The sequence below is a fragment of the Oncorhynchus masou genome, chromosome 5, assembly GCF_036934945.1.
Source record: "Oncorhynchus masou masou isolate Uvic2021 chromosome 5, UVic_Omas_1.1, whole genome shotgun sequence".
NCBI lineage: Eukaryota > Metazoa > Chordata > Actinopteri > Salmoniformes > Salmonidae > Oncorhynchus > Oncorhynchus masou.
The window spans coordinates 4,372,787-4,398,371 of record NC_088216.1 but is presented as its reverse complement, the minus strand read 5'-3'; the positions used below and the strand labels follow the sequence as shown (position 1 = coordinate 4,398,371).

General features: G+C 48.4%; 1 protein-coding gene across 1 annotated transcript in view; it reads right to left on the bottom strand.

The window, feature by feature from the left end:
• The window catches only part of LOC135531109 (adhesion G protein-coupled receptor E5-like), a 46,887-nt gene extending 22,170 nt beyond the window's left edge, over positions 1-24,717 (bottom strand). The window contains exons 1-4 of the mRNA XM_064959230.1: positions 24,358-24,717; positions 17,499-17,732; positions 5,199-5,345; positions 317-385 (exon numbers count right to left, since the gene is read on the bottom strand). Of these exons, the coding sequence (XP_064815302.1) occupies positions 317-385; positions 5,199-5,345; positions 17,499-17,732; positions 24,358-24,388 (481 nt within the window). The 5' untranslated portion in view covers positions 24,389-24,717. The remainder of the gene's footprint in view (positions 1-316; positions 386-5,198; positions 5,346-17,498; positions 17,733-24,357) is intronic.
• Between the last annotated feature and the right edge of the window lie 868 nt (positions 24,718-25,585).

Below are 25,585 nucleotides of genomic sequence, written 5' to 3'. Positions count from 1 at the left end.
CTGTCTGACTAGATGGGCAGGTGTTGTATTGTATCAACCAATGGCTGTGCTCCACCTCACTGACAGCTCAGTAGGGCATCAGAGTGCTGCTGCATCATTTGATGTGTACAGCTGTGAGTTCTGGGAAACATATGGAGTGGAAAGCAAGCAAATTAAAGGGGTCAAGGGCTAGTGTAACTTTGCCATGGTTACTGAGCCCTGACGGACAAGTGCAGGTGTATCGTCCACACACACACACACACACACACACACACACACACACACACACACACACACACACACACACACACATATATATACACAAACAAATACTCACCATTACAATCCCCATCTCCTCTTTTGCCGTATTCAGAAGTACAGGGGCAGTCGAAGCAACCATTGATGTCTACAAGAGAACCAGAGTGGAATACAGACATAAAGAGAGATGGAGAGGGAGAGAGGGATAGAGAGGGAGAGGGGAGAGAGATTGAGAGGGAGAGAGGGGAGAGGGAGAGAGAGAGAGGGAGAGAGGGGGATAGGGAGAGAGGGAGAGAGGGGGATAGGGGGAGAGAGAGAGCGAGAGGGATAGAGAGGGAGAGAGGGGGAGTGGGAGATAGGGGGAGAGGGGGATAGGGAGAGAGAGAGGGAGAGAGGGAGAGAGGGGAATAGGGATAGGGAGAGATAGAGAGGGAGAGAGGGGGATAGGGAGAGAGAGGGAGAGAGGGAGAGAGGGAGAGAGAGGGATAGGGAGAGAGAGGGAGAGAGGGAGAGAGGGAGAGAGAGGGATAGGGAGAGAGAGAGAGAGAGAGAGAGAGGGAGAGAGGGGGATAGGGGGAGAGAGAGAGCGAGAGGGATAGAGAGGGAGAGAGGGGGAGTGGGAGAGAGGGGGAGAGGGGGATAGGGAGGGAGAGAGGGAGAGAGAGAGAGAGGGGGGGAGAGGGATAGAGAAGGGGAGGGAGAGAGGGAGAGAGGGGGAGAGGGATAGAGAGGGATAGAGAGGGAGAGAGGGGGAGAGAGGGAGAGGGAGAGAGAGGGATAGAGAGGGAGAGAGGTGGAGAGAGGGAGAGAGGGAGAGAGAGAGATAGGGGGGAGAGGGAGAGAGAGGGAGAGAGGGGGAGAGGGAGAGAGGAGGAGAGGGATAGAGATGGAGAGAGGGGGAGAGGGACAGGGAGAGAGGGAGAGAGAGAGAGAGAGTGAGAGAAGCGAGAGAGAGAGAGACAGAGAGGGAGAGGGATAGAGAGGGAGAGAGGGGGAGAGGGATAGAGAGGGAGAAAGAGAGAGGGAGAGAGAGATATTGTGAGAGAGGGAGCGAGAGAGGGAGAGAGGGGGAGATAGAGAGGGAGAGAGAGAGGGGGATAGGGAGAGAGAGAGGGAGAGGGAGAGAGGGGGAGAGGGGGAGAGAGTGAGAGAAGAGAGAGAGGGATAGGGAGAGAGGGAGCGAGAGAGGGAGAGAGGGGGAGAGGGGGAGAGAGAGGGAGGGATGGATAGAGGGGGAGAGGGAGAGAGGGGGAGAGGGATAGAGAGGGAGAGAGGGGGAGAGGGATAGAGAGGGAGAGAGAGAGAGGGAGAGAGAGGGATAGGGAGAGAGGGAGCGAGAGAGGGAGAGAGGGGGAGAGAGAGAGGGAGAGAGAGAGGGGGATATGGAGAGAGAGAGGGAGATGGATAGAGAGGGAGAGAGGGGGAGAGGGAGAGAGGGAGAAAGGGAGAGAGGGAGAGAGAGGGAGAGAGGGGGATAGGGAGAGAGAGAGAGAGAGAGAGAGAGAGAGAGAGGGAGAGAGGGGGATTGGGGGAGAGAGAGAGAGGGATAGAGAGGGAGAGAGGGGGAGTGGGAGAGAGGGGGAGTGGGAGAGAGGGGGAGAGGGGGAAAGGGAGGGAGAGAGGGAGAGAGGGGGATAGGGATAGGGAGAGACAGAGAGGGGAGAGAGAGAGAGAGGGGGAGAGGGATAGAGAAGGGGAGGGAGAGAGGGAGAGAGGGGGAGAGAGGGGAGGGAGAGAGAGGGATAGAGAGGGAGAGAGGGAGAGAGGGAGAGAGAGAGAGAGGGGGGAGAGGGATAGAGAGGGAGAGAGGGGGAGAGGGACAGGGAGAGAGGGAGAGAGAGAGAGAGAGTGAGAGAAGCGAGAGAGAGAGACAGAGAGGGAGAGGGATAGAGAGGGAGAGAGGGGGAGAGGGATAGAGAGGCAGAAAGAGAGAGGGAGAGAGAGATATAGGGAGAGAGGGAGCGAGAAAGGGAGAGAGGGGGAGATAGAGAGGGAGAGAGGGAGAGAGAGAGGGAGAGAGAGAAGGGGATAGGGAGAGAGAGAGGGAGAGGGAGAGAGGGGGAGAGGGGGAGAGAGTGAGAGAAGAGAGAGAGGGATAGGGAGAGAGGGAGCGAGAGAGGGGAGAGGGGGAGAGAGAGGGAGGGATGGATAGAGGGGGAGAGGGAGAGAGGGGGAGAGGGATAGAGAGGGAGAGAGGGGGAGAGGGATAGAGAGGGAGAGAGAGAGAGGGAGAGAGAGGATTAGGGAGAGAGGGAGCGAGAGAGGGAGAGAGGGGGAGAGGGACAGGGAGAGAGGGAGAGAGAGAGAGAGAGAGTGAGAGAAGCGAGAGAGAGAGACAGAGAGGGAGAGAGAGATATAGGGAGAGAGGGAGCGAGAGAGGGAGAGAGGGGGAGATAGAGAGGGAGAGAGGGAGAGAGAGAGGGAGAGAGAGAGGGGGATAGGGAGAGAGAGAGGGAGAGGGAGAGAGGGGGAGAGGGGGAGAGAGTGAGAGAAGAGAGAGAGGGATAGGGAGAGAGGGAGCGAGAGAGGGAGAGAGGGGGAGAGGGGGAGAGAGAGGGAGGGATGGATAGAGGGGGAGAGGGAGAGGGGGAGAGGGATAGAGAGGGAGAGAGGGGGAGAGGGATAGAGAGGGAGAGAGAGAGAGGGAGAGAGAGGGATAGGGAGAGAGGGAGCGAGAGAGGGAGAGAGGGGGAGAGAGAGAGAGGTAGAGAGGGAGAGAGAGAGGGGGATATGGAGAGAGAGAGGGAGATGGATAGAGAGGGAGAGAGGGGGAGAGGGAGAGAGGGAGAAAGGGAGAGAGGGAGAGGGAGAGAGAGAGAGAGGGATAGAGAGGGAGAGATGGGGATAGGGGGAGATGGGAATAGGGAGAGAGGGAGAGAGGGGGGAGGGGGAGAGAGAGAGAGGGGGAGAGGGGAATATGGAGAGAGAGAGAGGGAGAGAGGGGGAGAGGGAGAGAGGGGGAGAGGGATAGAGGGGGAGATGGGGATAGGGAGAGAGAGGGAGAGAGAGAGAGAGGGGGGAGAGAGAGAGAGGGAGAGAGGGATAGGGAGGGAGAGAGGGGCAGAGAGAGAGAGGGAGAGGGGGAGAGAGGGAGAGATTGGGAGAGGGGAGAGAGGGGAGAGAGTGATAGAGAGGGAAAGAGTGGGAGAGAGGGGGAGGGGAGAGAGAGAGAGAGGGGGGAGAGGGGGAGAGAGGGAGAGAGGGGGAGAGGGAGAGAGAGAGAGAGGGGGGGAGGGATAGAGAGGGAGAGGGAGAGAGGGGGAGAGGGAGAGAGGAGGAGAGGGATAGAGATGGAGAGAGGGGGAGAGGGACAGGGAGAGAGGGAGAGAGAGAGAGAGAGTGAGAGAAGCGAGAGAGAGAGACAGAGAGGGAGAGAGAGATATAGGGAGAGAGGGAGCGAGAGAGGGAGAGAGGGGGAGATAGAGAGGGAGAGAGGGAGAGAGAGAGGGAGAGAGGGGGGGGATAGGGAGAGAGAGAGGGAGAGGGAGAGAGGGGGAGAGGGGAGAGAGTGAGAGAAGAGAGAGAGGGATAGGGAGAGAGGGAGCGAGAGAGGGAGAGAGGGGAGAGGGGGAGAGAGAGGGAGGGATGGATAGAGGGGGAGAGGGAGAGAGGGGGAGAGGGATAGAGAGGGAGAGAGGGGGAGAGGGATAGAGAGGGAGAGAGAGAGAGGAGAGAGAGGGATAGGGAGAGAGGGAGCGAGAGAGGGAGAGAGGGGGAGAGAGAGAGGGAGAGAGGGAGAGAGAGAGGGGGATATGGAGAGAGAGGGAGATGGATAGAGAGGAGAGAGGGGGAGAGGGAGAGAGGGAGAAAGGGAGAGAGGGAGAGGGAGAGAGAGAGAGAGGGATAGAGAGGGAGAGATGGGGATAGGGAGAGAGGGGGAGATGGGAATAGGGAGAGAGGGAGAGAGGGGGAGGGGGAGAGAGAGAGAGGGGGAGAGGGGAATATGGAGAGAGAAAGAGGGAGAGAGGGGGAGAGGGAGAGAGGGGGAGAGGGATAGAGGGGGAGATGGGGATAGGGAGAGAGAGGGAGAGAGAGAGAGGGGGGGGAGAGAGAGAGAGGGAGAGAGGGATAGGGAGGGAGAGAGGGGCAGAGAGAGAGAGAGGGAGAGGGGGAGAGAGGGAGAGATTGGGAGAGGGAGAGAGGGGGAGAGAGTGATAGAGAGGGAAAGAGTGGGAGAGAGGGGGAGAGGGAGAGAGAGAGAGAGGGGGGAGAGGGGGAGAGAGGGAGAGAGGGGGAGAGGGAGAGAGAGAGAGAGGGGGGAGGGATAGAGAGGGAGAGGGAGAGAGAGGGAGAGAGGAGGAGAGGGATAGAGATGGAGAGAGGGGGAGAGGGACAGGGAGAGAGGTTAGAGAGAGAGAGAGAGAGAGAGAGAGAGAGTGAGAGAAGCGAGAGAGAGAGGGAGAGGGATAGAGAGGTAGAGAGGGGGAGAGGGATAGAGAGGGAGAGAGAGAGAGGGAGAGAGAGGGATAGGGAGAGAGGGAGCGAGAGAGGGAGAGAGGGGAGAGAGAGGGAGGGATGGATGGATAGAGGGGGAGAGGGAGAGAGGGGGAGAGGGATAGAGAGGGAGAGTGGGGGAGAGGGATAGAGAGGGAGAGAGAGAGGGAGAGAGAGGGATAGGGAGAGAGGAAGCGAGAGAGGGAGAGAGGTGGATAGAGAGAGATGGAGAGAGGGAGAGAGGGATAGAGGGGGGAAGGGAGAGAGGCGGAGAGGGAGAGAGGGAGAGAGAGAGAGAGAGAGGGGGATAGGGAGAGAGGGAGAGTGATAGAGAGGGAGAGAGGGGGAGAGGGAGGGGGAGAGGGGGAGAGGGGGATAGGGAGAGAGATAGAGGGAGAGAGACAGAGGGATAGAGAGGGAGAGAGGGGGAAAGGGAGAGAGGCGGAGAGAGAGAGAGAGATTCCTTTGACATGTCACACACTCACACACACACACACACACACACACACACACACTTGAATCCTCACCCTTACAATCCCCAGTGAGAGCAGTATAGTTGACAGTCGTTGTGGATCTGAACCCAGGTTGACACTGGCAATTGAAGCTCCCGATGGTGTTGAGGCAAGCGGCGTTGCTGCCACAAACCTGTGGTGTCTCTTGGCACTCATTGAGATCTGAAGAGATAAGGACATATGGTGATAGAGCTGTGACTCACTAAACTCTCTTCCAGTCAATCCCTAACCCCTCCTCCAGTGACTCCCTAACCCCTCCTCCAGTGATTCCCTAACCTCTCCTCCAGTGATTCCCTAACCTCTCATCCAGTGATTCCCTAACCTATCCTCCAGTGATTCCCTAACCTCTCCTCCAGTGACTCTCTAACATCTCCTCCAGTGATTCCCTAACCTCTCCCCCAGTGACTCCCTAACCTCTCCTCCAGTGATTCCCTAATCTCTCCTCCAGTGATTCCCTAACTCCTACTCCAGTGTCTCCCTAACCTCTCCTCCAGTGATTCCCTAACTCCTCCTCCAGTGACTCCCTAACCTCTCCTCCAGTGATTCCCTAACTCCTCCTCCAGTGACTCCCTAACCTCTCCTCCAGTGATTCCCTAACTCTCCTCCAGTGATTCCCTAACCTCTCCTCCAGTGATTCCCTAACCTCTCCTCCAGTGACTCCCTAACCCCTCCTCCAGTGATTCCCTAACTCCTCCTCCAGTGACTCCCTAAATCCTCCTCCAGTGATTCCCTAACCTCTCCTCCAGTGACTCCCCAAACTTTCCTCCAGTGATTCCCTAACCTCTCCTCCAGTGACTCCCCAAACTTTCCTCCAGTAATTCCCTAACCTCTCCTCCAGTGATTCCCTAATCTCTCCTCCAGTGATTCCCTAACCTCTCCTCCGGTGACTCCCTAATCTGTCCTCCAGTGACTGTCATGTCTTGTTATGTCTGTTCCTGTCCTTTCTCTTCACTCTGTCTCTCTCTGCTGGTCTTTTTAGGTTACCTTCTCTGTCTCTCATTCTTCAGCTGTTCTACATCTCCCCTAACTAGCTCATTCACTCCTTCCCACCTGTTCTCTCTTCCCCCTCTGATTAGGTCTCTATTTCTCTCTCTGTTCCTGCTACTTTCAGTGTCTGATTCTTGTTTGTGTTTTTGATGCCAGAAGCAAGCTGTCGTCCCGTTTGCTTCCACCTTGTCCTATCCTGTCGGAGTCTGCCTGGCAGGTGCATCCTGCATTATACTAACGTTCTTTTTGTTCCATTGACTACGTTGGAAGAGGATTTATGCCATTCCTGTTTTTCATTAAAGAACTCTGTTTTCTGTTAAAACCGCTTTTGGGTCTTCACTCAAGTACATAACAGAAGAATCAGACCAAGAATGGACCCAGCGGCTCCGGACCCTTTTCACTCCGCCGTCGAGATCCAGGGAGCGATGCTAGGCAGACACGAGGAGGAATTGTCTGCTGCTCGACATGCCGTTGAGACCCTGGCCGTCCAAGTCTCCGACCTCACAAGACAGGTTCACCAACTCCACCTCGATCCACCGCCCACTTCCAGGGTTTCCGAGTCTCCGGAGCCCAGGATCAACAACCCGCCGTGTTACTCTGGGGAGCCCACTGAGTGCCGCTCATTCCTCACTCAGTGTGATGTGGTGTTCTCGCTCCAGCCCAACACTTACTCCAGGAGCGCAGCCCGCATCGCCTACGTCATTTCTCTCCTTACCGGACGGGCGCGTGAGTGGGGCACGGCAATCTGGGAGGCGAGGGCTGAGTGTATTAACCAGTATCAGGACTTTAAGGAGGAGATGATACGGGTTTTTGACCGTTCTGTTTTTGGGGAGGAGGCTTCCAGGGCCCTGTCTTCCCTATGTCAGGGGAATCGATCCATAACGGATTATTCTATTGAGTTTCGCACTCTCGCTGCCTCTAGTGACTGGAACGAGCCGGCTTTGCTCGCTCGTTTTCTGGAGGGTCTCCTCGTCGAGGTTAAGGATGAGATCCTCTCCCGGGAGGTTCCTTCCAGTCTGGACTCCTTAATAGCTCTCGCTATTCGCATAGAGCGACGGTTTGATCTTCGTCGCCGAGCTCGTGGAAAGGAGCTCGCGTTCTCCGTTGCTCCCCTCTCCACATCACTGCCACCTGCCGCATCACTGCCACCCTCCTCCGCCGGCTCGGATGCTGAGCCTATGCAGCTGGGGGTATCCGCATCTCGGCCAAGGAGAAGGAACGGAGAATCACCAATCGCCTCTGTCTCTACTGCGGCTCCGCTGGTCATTTTGTCACCTCATGTCCAGTAAAAGCCAGAGCTCATCAGTAAGAGGAGGGCTACTGGTGAGCGCAACTACTCAGGCCTCTCCTTCTGGATCACGCACTACCTTTCCGGTCCATCTCCGCTGGCCCGGTTCATCTGCTTCCTGCAGTGCCTTGATAGACTCTGGGGCGGAGGGCTGTTTTATGGACGAGACCTGGGCTCGGGAACATGACATTCCTCTCAGACAGTTAGGGAGCCCACGGCCTTGTTCGCTTTAGATGGTAGTTCTCTCCCCAAGATTCAGCGTGAGACGCTGCCTTTAACCCTCACTGTCTCTGGTAATCATAGCGAAACCATTTCTTTTTTAATTTTTCGTTCACCTTTTACACCTGTTGTTTTGGGTCATCCCTGGCTAGTGCGCCATAACCCTTCTATTAATTGGTCTAGTAATACTATCCTATCCTGGAATGTTTCTTGTCATGTGACCTGTTTAATGTCTGCTATCCCTCCTGTTTCCTCTGTCTCTTCTTCACAGGAGGAGCCTGGCGATTTGACAGAGGTGCCGGAGGAGTATCACGGTCTGCGCACGGTGTTCAGTCGTTCCAAGGCCACTTCTCTCCCTCCACACCGGTCGTATGACTGTAGTATTGATCTCCTTCCGGGAACTACTCCCCCCCGGGGTAGATTATACTCTCTGTCGGCTCCCGAACGTAAGGCTCTCGAGGATTATTTGTCGGTTTCGCTCGACGCCGGTACCATAGTCTCCTCCTCCTCTCCCGCCGGAGCGGGGTTTTTTTTTGTTCAGAAGAAGGACGGGTCCCTGCGCCCATGCGTGGATTATCGAGGGCTGAATGACATAACAGTTAAGAATCGTTATCCGCTTCCTCTTATGTCTTCAGCCTTCGAGATCCTGCAGGGAGCCAGGTTTTTCACCAAATTGGACCTTCGTAACGCCTACCATCTCGTGCGCATCAGGGAGGGGACGAGTGGAAGACGGCGTTTAACACTCCGTTAGGGCACTTTGAATACCGGGTTCTTCCTTTCGGCCTCGTTAACGCTCCAGCTGTCTTTCAGGCACTAGTTAACGACGTCCTGAGAGACATGCTGAACATTTTTGTTTTCGTTTACATGGACGATATCCTGATTTTTCTCCGTCTCTCTCGATTCATGTTCAGCACGTGCGACACGTCCTCCAGCGCCTTTTGGAGAACTGTCTTTATGTGAAGGCTGAGAAGTGCATTTTTCATGCCGCCTCTGTCCCTTTTCTCGGTTCCGTTATTTCCGCTGAGGGCATTAAGATGGATCCCGCTAAGGTCCAGGCTGTCATTGATTGGCCCGTTCCTAAGTCACGCGTCGAGCTGCAGCGCTTTCTGGGCTTCGCTAATTTCTATCGTCGTTTCATCCGTAATTTCGGTCAGGTGGCAGCTCCCCTCACAGCCCTTACTTCTGTTAAGACGTGCTTTAAGTGGTCCGTTTCCGCCCAGGGAGCTTTTGATCTTCTTAAGAATCGTTTTACATCCGCTCCTATTCTTGTTACACCTGACATCTCTAGACAGTTTGTTGTTGAGGTTGACGCGTCAGAGGTGGGCGTGGGAGCCATTCTTTCTCAGCGCTCTCTCTCTGACGGCAAGGTCCATCCTTGCGCGTTTTTCTCTCATCGCTTATCGCCGTCAGAACGTAACTATGATGTTGGTAATCGCGAACTGCTCGCCATCCGCTTAGCCCTAGGCGAATGGCGACAGTGGTTGGAGGGGGCGACCGTTCCTTTTGTCGTTTGGACTGACCATAGGAACCTTGAGTACATCCGTTCAGCCAAACGACTTAATGCGCGTCAGGCTCGTTGGGCTCTGTTTTTCGCTCGTTTCGAGTTTGTTATTTCTTATCGTCCGGGCTCAAAAAACACCAAGCCTGATGCTTTATCTCGTCTCTTCAGTTCTTCTGAGGTCTCCACCGACCCCGAGGGGATTCTCCTGACGGGCGTGTTGTCGGGTTGACTGTCTGGGGAATTGAGAGGCAGGTAAAGCAAGCACTCGCTCACACTCCGTCGCCGCGAGCTTGTCCTAGGAACCTTCTGTTCGTTCCCGTTCCTACTCGTCCGGCCGTTCTTCAGTGGGCCCACTCTGCCAAGTTAGCCGGCCACCCCGGCGTTCGGGGTACGCTCGCTTCCATTCGCCAGCGTTTCTGGTGGCCCACTCGGGAACGTGACGCGCTTCGATTTGTCGCCGCTTGTTCGGTCTGCGCGCAGACTAAATCTGGGAACTCTCCTCCTGCCGGCCGTCTCAGACCGCTTCCCATTCCCTCTCGACCGTGGTCTCACATCGCTTTAGATTTTATCACCGGACTGCCTTCATCAGCGGGGAAGACAGTTATTCTTACGGTTGTCGATAGATTCTCTAAGGCGGCTCATTTCATTCCTCTCGATAAGCTCCCTTCTGCTAAGGAGACGGCTCAGATCATTATCGAGAATGTTTTCCGAATTCATGGCCTTCCGTCTGACGTCGTTTCCGACAGAGGCCCGCAGTTCACGTCTCAATTTTGGAGGGAGTTTTGCCGTTTGATTGGGGCTTCCGTCAGTCTCTCGTCCGGCTTTCATCCCCAGTCTAACGGTCAAGCCGAACGGGCCAATCAGACTGTTGGTCGCATTTTACGCAGTCTTTCTTTTCGTAACCCTGCGTCTTGGTCAGAACAGCACCCCTGGGCAGAGTACGCCCACAACTCGCTTCCCTCGTCTGCTACCGGTCTATCCCCTTTTCAGAGTAGCCTCGGGTACCAGCCTCCGCTGTTCTCATCTCAGCTCGCCGAGTCCTGCGTCCCCTCCGCTCAGGCTTTTGTCCAGCGTTGCGAGCGCACCTGGAAGGGGGTCAGGTCGGCACTTTGCCGTAACAGGGCGCAGACTGTGAGGGCCGCTAATAGGCGTAGGACCAAGAGTCCTAGATATTGTTGCGGTCAGAGAGTATGGCTCTCCACTCAGAACCTTCCCCTTAAGACAGCTTCTCGCAAGTTGGCCCCGCGGTTCATTGGTCCGTTCCGTATTTCTCAGGTCATTAATCCTGTCGCAGTGCGACTTCTTCTCCCGCGCTATCTTCGTCGCGTTCACCCGGTCTTCCATGTCTCCTGTGTTAAGCCCGTTCTTCGCGCCCCGCTCGTCCCTCCCCCCCCATCCTTGTCGAGGGCGCACCCATCTACAGGGTTCGTAAGATTTTGGACATGCGCCCTCGGGGCCGTGGTCATCAGTACCTAGTGGATTGGGAGGGGTACGGTCCTGAGGAGAGGAGTTGGGTTCCCTCTCGGGACGTGCTGGACCGTTCGCTGATCGATGATTTCCTCCGTTGCCGCCAGGTTTCCTCCTCGAGTGCGCCAGGAGGCGCTCGGTGAGTGGGGGGTACTGTCATGTCTTGTTATGTCTGTTCCTGTCCTTTCTCTTCACTCTGTCTCTCTCTGCTGGTCTTTTTAGGTTACCTTCTCTGTCTCTCATTCTTCAGCTGTTCTACATCTCCCCTAACTAGCTCATTCACTCCTTCCCACCTGTTCTCTCTTCCCCCTCTGATTAGGTCTCTATTTCTCTCTCTGTTCCTGCTACTTTCAGTGTCTGATTCTTGTTTGTGTTTTTGATGCCAGAAGCAAGCTGTCGTCCCGTTTGCTTCCACCTTGTCCTATCCTGTCGGAGTCTGCCTGGCAGGTGCATCCTGCATTATACTAACGTTCTTTTTGTTCCATTGACTACGTTGGAAGAGGATTTATGCCATTCCTGTTTTTCATTAAAGAACTCTGTTTTCTGTTAAAACCGCTTTTGGGTCTTCACTCAAGTACATAACAGTGACTCCCTAATCTCTCCTCTAGTGATTCCCTAACCTCTCCTCCGGTGACTCCCTAACTCCTCCTCCAGTGATTCCCTAACCTCTCCTCCAGTGATTCCCTGACCTCTCCTCCAGTGACTCCCTAACCTCTCCTCCAGTGACTCAAGACAGTCCACGTATTTGATGTAATTTAGATCTAAAGCAGCTGAAATAAGGAATGAAAGGCTTGATGATCAGGTTACCATTAGAATCAGCTGAAATAAGGAATGAAAGGCTTGATGATCAGGTTACCATTAGAACCAGCTGAAATAAGGAATGAAAGGCTTGATGATCAGGTTACCATTAGAATCAGCTGAAATATGGAATGAAAGGCTTGATGATCAGGTTACCATTAGAATCAGCTGAAATAAGGAATGAAAGGCTTGATGATCAGGTTACCATTAGAATCAGCTGAAATAAGGAATGAAAGGCTTGATGATCAGGTTACCATTAGAATCAGCTGAAATAAGGATTGAAAGGCTTGATGATCAGGTTACCATTAGAATCAGCTGAAATAAGGAATGAAAGGCTTGATGATCAGGTTACCATTAGAATCAGCTGAAATAAGGAATGAAAGGCTTGATGATCTGAAAACAAGCTGAACTGAGACCCGAGCCTCACACACGCTGTTGCTGTTTCTGATACATAAATACATAAAATCACAATGACACAATTTTTAGAGAATAATATCATTATCCCCCCTCCCCACCTACACATAGAATAATATCATTATCACCCCTCCCCACCTACACATAGAATAATATCATTATCCACCACTCCCCACCTACACATAGAATAATATCATTATCCACCCCTCCCCACCTACACATAGAATAATATCATTATCACCCCCCTCCCCCCTCCCTACCTAAACATAGAATAATATCATTATCACCCCCCTCCCCCCTCCCTACCTAAACATAGAATAATATCATTAACACCCCCTCCCCCTCCCTACCTAAACATAGAATAATATATTTATCCACCCCTCCCCCTCCCCACCAACACTTAGAATAATATCATTATCCACCCCTCCCCACCTACACAAAGAATAATATCATTATCACCCCCCTCCCCCCTCCCCACCAACACTTAGAATAATATCATTATCCACCCCTCCCCACCTACACAAAGAATAATATCATTATCACCCCTCCCCACCTACACATAGAATAATATCATTATCACCCCCCTCCCCCCTCCCCACCTACACTTAGAATAATATCATTATCCACCCCTCCCCACCTACACAAAGAATAATATCATTATCACCCCCCTCCCCCCTCCCCATCTACACTTAGAATAATATCATTATCCACCCCTCCCCACCTACACAAAGAATAATATCATTATCCACCCCTCCCCACCTACACAAAGAATAATATCATTATCACCCCTCCCCACCTACACATAGAATAATATCATTATCACCCCCCTCCCCCCTCCCCACCTACACTTAGAATAATATCATTATCCACCCCTCCCCACCTACACATAGAATAATATCATTATCCACCCCCCTCCCCCCTCCCCACCTACACAAAGAATAATATCATTATCACCCCTCCCCACCTACACAAAGAATAATATCATTATCCACCCCTCCCCCCTCCCCACCTACACTTAGAATAATATCATTATCCACCCCTCCCCACCTACACAAAGAATAATATCATTATCACCCCCTCCCCCTCCCCACCTACACTTAGAATAATATCATTATCACCCCTCCCCACCTACACATAGAATAATATCATTATCACCCCCCTCCCCCCTCCTCACCTACACTTAGAATAATATCATTATCCACCCCTCCCCACCTACACAAAGAATAATATCATTATCACCCCCCTCCCCCCTCCCCACCTACACTTAGAATAATATCATTATCCACCCCTCCCCACCTACACAAAGAATAATATCATTATCACCCCCTCCCCCTCCCCACCTACACTTAGAATAATATCATTATCACCCCTCCCCACCTACACATAGAATAATATCATTATCACCCCCTCCCCCCTCCCCACCTACACTTAGAATAATATCATTATCACCCCTCCCCACCTACACATAGAATAATATCATTATCCCCCCCTCCCCACCTACACAAAGAATAATATCATTATCACCCCTCCCCACCTTCACATAGAATAATATCATTATCCACCCCTCCCCACCTACACATAGAATAATATCATTATCACCCCTCCCCACCTACACATAGAATAATATCATTATCACCCCTCCCCACCTACACATAGAATAATATCATTATCACCCCTCCCCACCTACACATAGAATAATATCATTATCATCCCCCCTCCCCACCTACACAAAGAATAATATCATTATCCACCCCCTCCCCCCTCCCCACCTACACAAAGAATAATATCATTATCACCCCTCCCCACCTACACATAGAATAATATCATTATCCACCCCCTCCCCCCTCCCCACCTACACAAAGAATAATATCATTATCACCCCTCCCCACCTACACATAGAATAATATCATTATCCACCCCCCTCCCCCCTCCCCACCAACACTTAGAATAATATCATTATCACCCCTCCCCACCTACACAAAGAATAATATCATTATCACCCCTCCCCACCTACACATAGAATAATATCATTATCCACCCCCCTCCCCCCTCCCCACCTACACATAGAATAATATCATTATCCACCCCCTCCCCCCTCCCCACCTACACATAGAATAATATCATTATCCACCCCCTCCCCACCTACACATAGAATAATATATTTATCCACCCCTCCCCACCTACACATAGAATAATATCATTATCCACCCCCTCCCCCTCCCCACCTACACATAGAATAATATATTTATCCACCCCTCCCCCTCCCCACCTACACATGGAATAATATATTTATCCACCCCTCCCCCTCCCCACCTACACATGGAATAATATATTTATCCACCCCTCCCCCTCCCCACCTACACATGGAATAATATATTTATCCACCCCTCCCCCCCTCCCCACCTACACATAGAATAATATATTTATCCACCCCTCCCCCCCTCCCCACCTACACATGGAATAATATATTTATCCACCCCTCCCCCTCCCCACCTACACATAGAATAATATATTTATCCACCCCTCCCCCCTCCCCACCTACACATAGAATTATATATTTATCCACCCCTCCCCACCTACACATAGAATAATATATTTATCCACCCCTCCCCCCTCCCCACCTACACATGGAATAATATATTTATCCACCCCTCCCCACCTACACATAGAATAATATATTTATCCACCCCTCCCCCTCCCCACCTACACATAGAATAATATATTTATCCACCCCTCCCCACCTACACATGGAATAATATATTTATCCACCCCCCTCCCCACCTACACATAGAATAATATATTTATCCACCCCTCCCCCCTCCCCACCTACACATGGAATAATATATTTATCCACCCCTCCCCCCTCCCCACCTACACATGGAATAATATATTTATCCACCCCTCCCCCTCCCCACCTACACATAGAATAATATATTTATCCACCCCTCCCCCTCCCCACCTACACATAGAATAATATATTTATCCACCCCTCCCCCCTCCCCACCTACACATAGAATAATATATTTATCCACCCCTCCCCCCTCCCCGCCTACACATAGAATAATATATTTATCCACCCCTCCCCCTCCCCACCTACACATGGAATAATATATTTATCAGCCCCCCCCCCTCCCCACCTACACATGGAATAATATATTTATCCACCCCCTCCCTACCTACACATGGAATAATATATTTATCCACCCCCTCCCTACCTACACATGGAATAATATATTTATCCACCCCTCCCCCCTCCCCACCTACACATAGAATAATATATTTATCAGCCCCTCCCCCTCCCCACCTACACATGGAATAATATATTTATCCACCCCCTCCCTACCTACACATGGAATAATATATTTATCCACCCCTCCCCCTCCCTACCTACACATAGAATAATATCATTATCCTCCCCCTCCCCACCTACACATAGAATAATATATTTATCCACCCCTCCCCCCTCCCTACCTACACATAGAATAATATCATTATCCTCCCCCTCCCCACCTACACATAGAATAATATCATTATCCTCCCCCCTCCCCACCTACACATAGAATAATATATTTATCCACCCCTCCCCCTCCCTACCTACACATAGAATAATATCATTATCCTCCCCCTCCCTACCTACACATAGAATAATATCATTATCCTCCCCCTCCCCACCTACACATAGAATAATATCATTATCCTCCCCCCTCCCCACCTACACATAGAATAATATATTTATCCACCCCCCCCCTCCCTACCTACACATAGAATAATATCATTATCCTCCCCCTCCCCACCTACACAGAGAATAATATCATTATCCTCCCCCCTCTCCACCTACACATAGAATAATATCATTATCCCCCCCCTCCCAACCAACACATAGAATAATATCATTATCACCCCCTCCCCACCTACACATAGAATAATATCATTATCACCCCTCCCCACCTACACATAGAATAATATATTTATCCACCCCTCCCCCTCCCCACCTACACATAGAATAATATATTTATCCACCCCTCCCCCTCCCCACCTACACATGGAATAATATATTTATCCACCCCTCCCCCTCCCCACCTACACATAGAATAATATATTTATCCACCCCTCCCCCCTCCCCACCTACACATGGAATAATATATTTATCCACCCCTCCCTCCTCCCCACCTACACATAGAATAATATATTTATCCACCCCTCCCCCCCCTCCCCACCTACACATAGAATAATATATTTATCCACCCCTCCCCCCTCCCCACCTACACATGGAATAATATATTTATCCACCCCTCCCCCCTCCCCACCTACACATGGAATAATATATTTATCCACCCCTCCCTCCTCCCCACCTACACATAGAATAATATATTTATCCACCCCCCCCCCTCCCCACCTACACATAGAATAATATATTTATCCACCCCTCCCCCTCCCCACCTACACATGGAATAATATATTTATCCACCCTTCCCCCCTCCCCGCCTACACATAGAATAATATATTTATCCACCCCTCCCCCTCCCCACCTACACATGGAATAATATATTTATCCACCCTTCCCCCTCCCCACCTACACATAGAATAATATATTTATCCACCCCTCCCCCTCCCCGCCTACACATAGAATAATATATTTATCCACCCTTCCCCCCCTCCCCGCCTACACATAGAATAATATATTTATCCACCCCTCCCCTCCCCACCTACACATGGAATAATATATTTATCCACCCTTCCCCCCTCCCCACCTACACATAGAATAATATATTTATCCACCCCTCCCCCCTCCCCGCCTACACATAGAATAATATATTTATCCACCCCTCCCCCCTCCCCACCTACACATAGAATAATGTATTTATCCACCCCTCCCCCCTCCCCACCTACAAATAGAATAATATATTTATCCACCCCTCCCCCCTCCCCGCCTACACATAGAATAATATATTTGTCCACCCCTCCCCCCTCCCTACCTACACATAGAATAATATCATTATCCTCCCCCTCCCCACCTACACATAGAATAATATCATTATCCTCCCCCCCTCCCCACCTACACATAGAATAATATCATTATCCTCCCCCTCCCCACCTACACATAGAATAATATCATTATCCCCCTCCCCACCTACACAAATAATAATATAATTATCCACCCCCTCCCCACCTACACATAGAATAATATCATTATCCACCCCTCCCCACCTACACATAGAATAATATCATTATCCCCCCCCCTCCCCACCTACACATAGAATAATATCATTATCCACCCCTCCCCACCTACACATAGAATAATATCATAACGCCTCTCCCCACCAACACATAGAATAATATCATTATCCACCCCTCCCCACCTACACATAGAATAATATCATAACGCCTCTCCCCACCAACACATAGAATAATATCATTATCCCCCCTCCCCACCTACACATAGAATAATATCATTATCCTCCCCCCTCCCCACCTACACATAGAATAATATCATTATCCACCCCTCCCCACCTACACATAGAATAATATCATTATCCTCCCCCCTCCCCACCTTCACATAGAATAATATCGTTATCCCCCCTCCCCACCTACACATAGAATAATATCATTATCCCCCCCCCACACACACACAAATACTCACCATTACACTGTCCAGAAAAGGTGAAGTCAACAGTCGTTGTGGATTTGAACCCAGGTTGACACTGACAGAAGAAGCTTCCATATGTGTTGTAACACTTGGCTTTACTTCCACAGGGTGGGGTACTGTCCAAATCTTTACACTCATCTATATCATCACATTGTTGACTCCCTTTGTCTAAGAAGCCCAGGCCGCAATCTCTGGCCTCTAGGTTCCCCAGAAGAGTGAAATGAAGACCTGTGTGGAGAGAGGGAGAGACCGAGAGAGACCGAGAGAGACAGAGAGCGACAGAGAGACAGAGAGAGACAGAGAGAGACAGAGAGACAGAGAGACAGAAAGACAGAGAAACACAGAGAGACCGAGAGAGACAGAGAGAGACAGAGAGAGACAGAGAGAGACAGAGAGACAGAGAGAGACAGAGAGACAGAGAGACAGAGAAACACAGAGAGACCGAGAGAGACAGAGAGACAGAGAGACAGAGAAACACAGAGAGACAGAGAGAGACACAGAGAGACAGAGAGACAGAGAGAGACAGAGAGACAGAGAGAGACAGAGAGACAGAGACAGAGAGAGACAGAGAGAGACAGAGACAGACCGAGAGAGACAGAGATACAGAGAGACAGAGAGACACAGAGAGACAGAGAGACAGAGAGACAGAGAAACAGAGAGACAGAGAAACACAGAGAGACCGAGAGAGACAGAGAGACAAAGAGACAGAGAGACAGAGAGACAGAGAAACACAGAGAGACAGAGAAACACAGAGAGACCGAGAGAGACAGAGAGACAGAGAAACACAGAGAGACCGAGAGAGACAGAGAGACAGAGAGAGACAGAGAGACAGAGAAACAGAGAGAGACAGAGAGACAGAGAGACAGAGAGACAGAGAGACAGAGAAACAGAGAGAGACAGAGAGACAGAGAAACAGAGAGACAGAGAGAGACAGAGAGACAGAGAGACAGAGAGAGACAGAGAGAGACAGAGAGACAGAGAGACAGAGAGAGACAGAGAGACAGAGAGACAGAGAGACAGAGAGAGACAGAGAGACAGAGAGACAGAGAGACAGAGAGAGACAGAGAGACAGAGAGACAGAGAGAGACAGAGAGACAGAGAGACAGAGAGACAGAGAGACAGAGAGACAGAGAGAGACAGAGAGACAGAGAAACAGAGAGAGACAGAGAGACAGAGAGACAGAGAGAGACAGAGAGACAGAGAGACAGAGAGACAGAGAGAGACAGAGACAGAGAGACAGAGAGACAGAGAGACAGAGAGAGACAGAGAGAGACAGAGAGAGACAGAGAGAGAGAGACAGAGAGACTTATTCAACCAGTTTCCTGAAAAGTGCTGTGTCACCACCACAGCACTCTGGACCTCGTTGGGATGCAATTATTTTTGTATTTTTTTTTACAATTTGTTCATCCCAATTGTTGATGATGTATAGGAGAGAAAACAGAGATATTATAACTAGGTTACTAAACTGAAGTATAGGAGAGAAGACAGAGATATTATAACTAGGTTACTAAACTGATGTATAGTAGAGAAGACAGAGATATTATAACTAGGTTACTAAACGTCAATGGGAATATCACTCAAAAACTATATTTTGGTATTTGTTTCATTATGTTTTGCATTTCAGCAGTAAAGTTGTCAAGATATTGGACTTCTAAGAAGAAAAGTGTCTCTAGCCACATCATCATGATAATGTATATATATCACTATCACTCCCCCTCTCTCACCCCTCACTGAACACAGAGTGAGTCCTTGTAAGATGTAAAGATATCACTATCACTGAACACAGAGTGAGTCCTTGTAAGATGTAAAGATATCACTATCACTGAACACAGAGTGAGTCCTTGTAAGATGTAAAGATATCACTATCACTGAACACAGAGTGAGTCCTTGTAACATGTAAAGATATCACTATCACTGAACACAGAGTGAGTCCTTGTAACATGTAAAGATATCACTATCACTGAACACAGAGTGAGTCCTTGTAACATGTAAAGATATCACTATCACTGAACACAGAGTGAGTCCTTCCAAATTATTATGTGACTTGTTTTAGCACATTCTTAGTCCTGAACTTATTTAGGCTTGCAATTTCAAAGGGGTTGAGTACTTATTGAGTACTAATTGAGTACTTATTGACTTTCTGTCTGCCTGTCTGCCTGTCTGCCTGTCTGCCTGTCTGCCTGTCTGTCTGTCTGTCTGTCTGTCTGTCTGTCTGTCTGTCTGTCTGTCTGTCTGAAATATGTGTCTCTAATATGGTCATACATTGGGCAGGAGGTTAGGAAGTGTAGCTCAGTTTCCACCTCATTTTGTGGGCAGTGTGCACATAGCCTGTCTTCTCTTGAGAGCCAGATCTGCTTTCGGCGGTCTTTCTCAATAGTAAGGCTATGCTCACTCAGTCAAGGCGAAGAAGTAGAGAAATCTGTCCTCGTGTCAGACCTGGGTTCAAATACTGTTTAAAACATTTCAGATGTTTCAGAACATTTCTGAAGTGCTGTATGGGCAGGGTTTGTACTGTAGACACTATTCTATTGTTTCAATTACTCCAGGCAAACTCAATAAAGCCCAGATTAACTGTTTGCAATATATATCGAGTAGTATTTGAACCCAGCTCTGACTCATTCAGGGACTCTCCAAATAGCCAACTGGTGTCAATGGTGCAACTGTGTTGCTTCCTGGAAACAGTGCTATTCTGACAGTAATAAATAACAGAACATACCCTGAACATAGTACTACATCCATTACATCCATAACACAACTACCTGAACATAGTACTACATCCATAACATCTATAACACAACTACCTGAACATAGTACTACATCCATAACATCCATAACATAACTACCTGAACATAGAACTACATCCATAACAAACCTACGTGTACATAGAACTACATCCATAGCATCTATAACACAACAAACTGAACATACATCTATAACATCTATAACTTAACTACATCCATACATCTATAACACAACAAACTGAACATAGTACTACATCCATAACATAACTACCTGAACATAGTACTACATCCATAACACAACTACCTGAACATAGTACTACATCCATAACATAACTACCTGAACATAGTACTACATCCATAACATAACTACCTGAACATAGTACTACATCCATAACACAACTACCTGAACATAGTACTACATCCATAACATAACTACCTGAACATAGAACTACATCCATAACATCCATAACACAACTACCTGAACATAGTACTACATCCATAACACAACTACCTGAACATAGTACTACATCCATAACATAAATACCTGAACATACTACTACATCCATAACATCCATAACATAAATACCTGAACATAGTACTACATCCATAACACAACTACCTGAACATAGCACTACATCCACAACATAAATACCTGAACATAGTACTACATCCATAACACAACTACCTGAACATAGAACTGCATCCATGACATAACTACCTGAACATAGAACTACATCCATAACATAACTACCTGAACATAGCACTACATCCATAACATAACTACCTGAACATAGTACTACATCCACAACACAACTACCTGAACATCGTACTACATCCACAACATCCATACCACAACTACCTGAACATAGCACTACATCTATAACATCTATAACACGACTACCTGAACATAGTACTACATCCATAACACAACTACCTGAACATAGTACTACATCCATAACATAACTACCTGAACATAGCACTACATCTATAACATAACTACCTGAACATAGTACTACATCTATAACATCTATAACACAACTACCTGAACATAGTACTACATCCATAACACAACTACCTGAACATAGTACTACATCCATAACACAACTACCTGAACATAGTACTACATCCATAACATAACTACCTGAACATAGTACTACATCCATAACATAACTACCTGAACATAGCACTACATCTATAACATAACTACCTGAACATAGTACTACATCTATAACATCTATAACACAACTACCTGAACATAGTACTACATCCATAACACAACTACCTGAACATAGTACTACATCCATAACACAACTACCTGAACATAGTACTACATCCATAACATAACTACCTGAACATAGTACTACATCCATAACACAACTACCTGAACATAGTACTACATCCATAACATAACTACCTGATCGTACCTTACATACAGTATAGTGACACATACAATAACATATACTAACTTATAGCACAACATAATATAGTAGCTAACGTATATTAAGATGTTATCTTATCTTAACATATAACATAAAACTACATACCAAAGCCTAGTATAACATAACACAAGCTGACGTCTGACTACTGCCGAACTGTCTATACACAATAAAACTGTCTATACACACTAAAACTGTCTATACACACTAAACCTGTCTATACACACTAAACCGGTCTATACACACTAAACCTGTCTATACACACTAAACCTGTCTATAAACACTAAAACTGTCTATACACACTAAAACTGTCTATACACACTAAAACTGTCTATAAACACTAAAACTGTCTATAAACACTAAAACTGTCTATACACACTAAAACTGTCTATACACACTAAAACTGTCTATACACACTAAAACTGTCTATACACACTAAAACTGTCTATACACACTAAAACTGTCTATAAACACTAAAACTGTCTATACACACTAAACCTGTCTATAAACACTAAACCTGTCTATACACACTAAAACTGTCTATACACACTAAAACTGTCTATACACACTAAAACTGTCTATACAGTGTATTTGGAAAGTATTCAGACCTCTTGACATTTTCTATATTTTTTAACATTACAGCCTTATTCTACAGTGGATTAAATATATGTTTTTTTCATCAATCTACCCACAATACCCCATTATGACAAAGCAAAAAACGGGTTTCTGGAATGTTATAGCATTTATTTACAACAACAACAAAAAATATCACATTATCATAAGTATTCAGACCCTTTACTCAGTAATGTGTTCAAGCACCTTTGGTAGTGATTACAGCCTTGAGTCTTCTTGGGTACGATGCTACAAACTTGGCACACCTGTATTTGGGGGGTTTCTCCCATTCTTCTCTGCAGACTCTCTCAAGATTTTTCGGGTTGGACTGGAAGCGTCGCTGCACAGCTGTTTTCACTTCTCTCCAGAGATGTTTGATTGAGTTCAAGTCCAGGCTCTGGCTGGGCCACTCAAGGACACTCAGAGACTTGTTCCGAAGCCATTCCTGCATTGTCTTGGCTGTGTGCTTAGTGTTGTTGTCCTGCTGGAAGGTGAACCTTTGCCCCAGTCTGATATTCTATGCACTCTGGAACAGGTTTTCATCAAGGATCTATCTGTACTTTGCTCCATTCATCATTCCCTCGATCCTTACTAGTCTCCCAGTCCCGGACGCTGAACAACATCCCCACCACATGATGCTGCCACCACCATGCTTCACCGTAGGGATGGTGCCAGGTTTCCTCCAGACGTGATGCTTGGCATTCAGGCCAAAGAGTTCAAGCTTGGTTTCACCAGACCAGAGAATCTTGTTCCTCAATGTCTGAGAGTCTGAAGGTGCATTTTTGGCAAACTCCAATGGGCTGTCATGTGCCTTTTACTCAGGAGAGGCTTCCATCTGGCCACACTACCATGAAGTCCCGATTGGTGGAGTGCTGCAGAGATATTTGTCCTTCTGGAAGGTTCTCCCATCTCCATAGAGGAACTCTGCAGCTCTGTCAGAGTGACCATCGTGTTCATGGTCACCTCACTTACCAAGGCCCTTTTCCCCCGATTGCTCAGTTTGGCAGGGCGGCCAGCTCTAGGAAGAGTCTTGGTGATTCCACACTTCTTCCATTTAAGAATGATGGAGGCCACTGGGTTCTTGAGGACCTTCAATGCTCCAGACATGCTTTGGTACCCTTCCCCAGATCTGTGCCTTGACACAATCCTGTCTCGGAGCTCTACGGACAATTCCTTCGACCTCATGGCCTGGTTTTTGCTCAGCAGTGGGACCTTATGTAGACAGGTGTGTGCCTTTCAAATCATGTCCAATCCAATGAATTTACCACAGGTGGATTCCAATCAAGTTGTAGAAACACCTCAAGGATGATCAATGGAAACAGGATGCACCTGAGCTCAATATCAAGTCACATAGCAAAGGGTCTGAATACTTATGTTAATAAGGTATTTCTGTGTTGCACTTTTAATGCATTTGCAAAACACAAAACAACCTTTTAGCCTTGTCTTTATGGGGTATTGTGTGTAGATTGACAAGGGGGAACAAATTATTCATTCCATTTTATAGTGAGGCTGTAATAAAACAAATGATGGAAAAAGTCAAGGGGTCTGAATACTTTCTGAATGCACTACAGTAAAGTACACACTACACAATATACACACTACAGTATAAACACTGTCAAGAAACTACACTGAACAAAAATATAAATGCAACATGTAAAGTGTTGGTCCAACGTTTCATGAAATTAAATTAAATATCAAAGAAATGTCTGTCAAATATTTTTTTCACAAAATTGTTTACATCCCTGTTAGTGAGCGTTTCTAATTTGCCCTGATAATCAATCTACCTGACAGGTGTGGCATGTTAAGAATCTGATTAAACAGCATGACAATTACACAGGTGCACCTTGTGCAGGTGACAATAAAAGGCCACTCTAAAATGTTTTGTCACACAACACAATGCCACAGAATTCTCAAGTTATGAGGGAGTGTGTAATTGGCATGCTGACTTGAGGAATGTCCACCAGAGCTGGTGCCAGAGAATTGAGAATTGTCACTCTCACTCTCTCACACACACACCCAAACACAAGATAGTCAAGTTCCAAAGATATAGAACGTTATACTCACCCAGAACAAGTAGAAGAGTTCTGGACCCCATCTCAGAGACAGACTGGTATTATATCCACACCAGACAACTAGTAGGATCCTAATAAAACTAGTCCCACAAGAAGAATCAGTCTGAGATTAAATCTGTTTTACAGTTGAGTTCAGATTGAAGAAAATCCCAGTTTCACAAGGTTTTTATTCTGTATGATCAGTGGTGATAACATGAACAGAAGAAAAATAAAAAAAATATTCCCTCTCTTGTGGTGAGACAACTCTCAGTGTGAGATCCACGGAGATAAGAAACAACTATTTTGCTCTCCTCTCCTCTACCTCTTTCTGTTAGAGAACGCCTCTTCTCTCTCTTGTTCACTCTCTTCCCCCTTTCTCTCTGTTTCAACCTTATCTCTCTCTCTCCTTGTTCTCTTTTTCTGTTTCACCTCTTCTTCTCCCCCCTCCCCCTCTCTGTTTTTCACCTTATCTCAACAAGCATTTCTCAACGGCTGGCCATGCCTTCCGCCTGGCTACTCCAACATCGGCCAACAGCTCCGCCCCCACCGCAGCTTCTCGCCCAAGCCCTTCCAGGTTCTCCTTTACCCAAATCCAGATAGCAGATGTTCTGAAAGAGCTGCAAAACCTGGACCCGTACAAATCAGCTGGGCTTGACAATCTGGACCCTCTATTTCTAAAACTATCCGCCGCCATTGTCGCAAAACACCTATTACCAGCCTTTTCAACCTCTCTTTCATATCGTCTGAGATCCCCAAGGATTGGAAAGCTGCCGCAGTCATCCCCCTCTTCAAAGGGGGAGACACCCTGGACCCAAACTGTTACAGACCTATATCCATCCTGCCCTGCCTATCTAAGGTCTTCGAAAGCCAAGTCAACAAACAGGTCACTGACCATCTCGAATCCCACCGTACCTTCTCCGCTGTGCAATCTGGTTTACGAGCCGGTCACGGGTGCACCTCAGCCACACTCAAGGTACTAAACGATATCATAACCGCCATCGATAAAAGACAGTACTGTGCAGCCGTCTTCATCGACCTTGCCAAGGCTTTCGACTCTGTCAATCACCATATTCTTATCGGCAGACTCAGTAGCCTCGGTTTTTCGGATGACTTCCTTGCCTGGTTCACCAATTACTTTGCAGACAGAGTTCAGTGTGTCAAATCGGAGGGCCCTAACTTACCCTAGTAAAACTGACTATCCTACCGATCCTCGACTTCGGCGATGTCATCTACAAAATTGC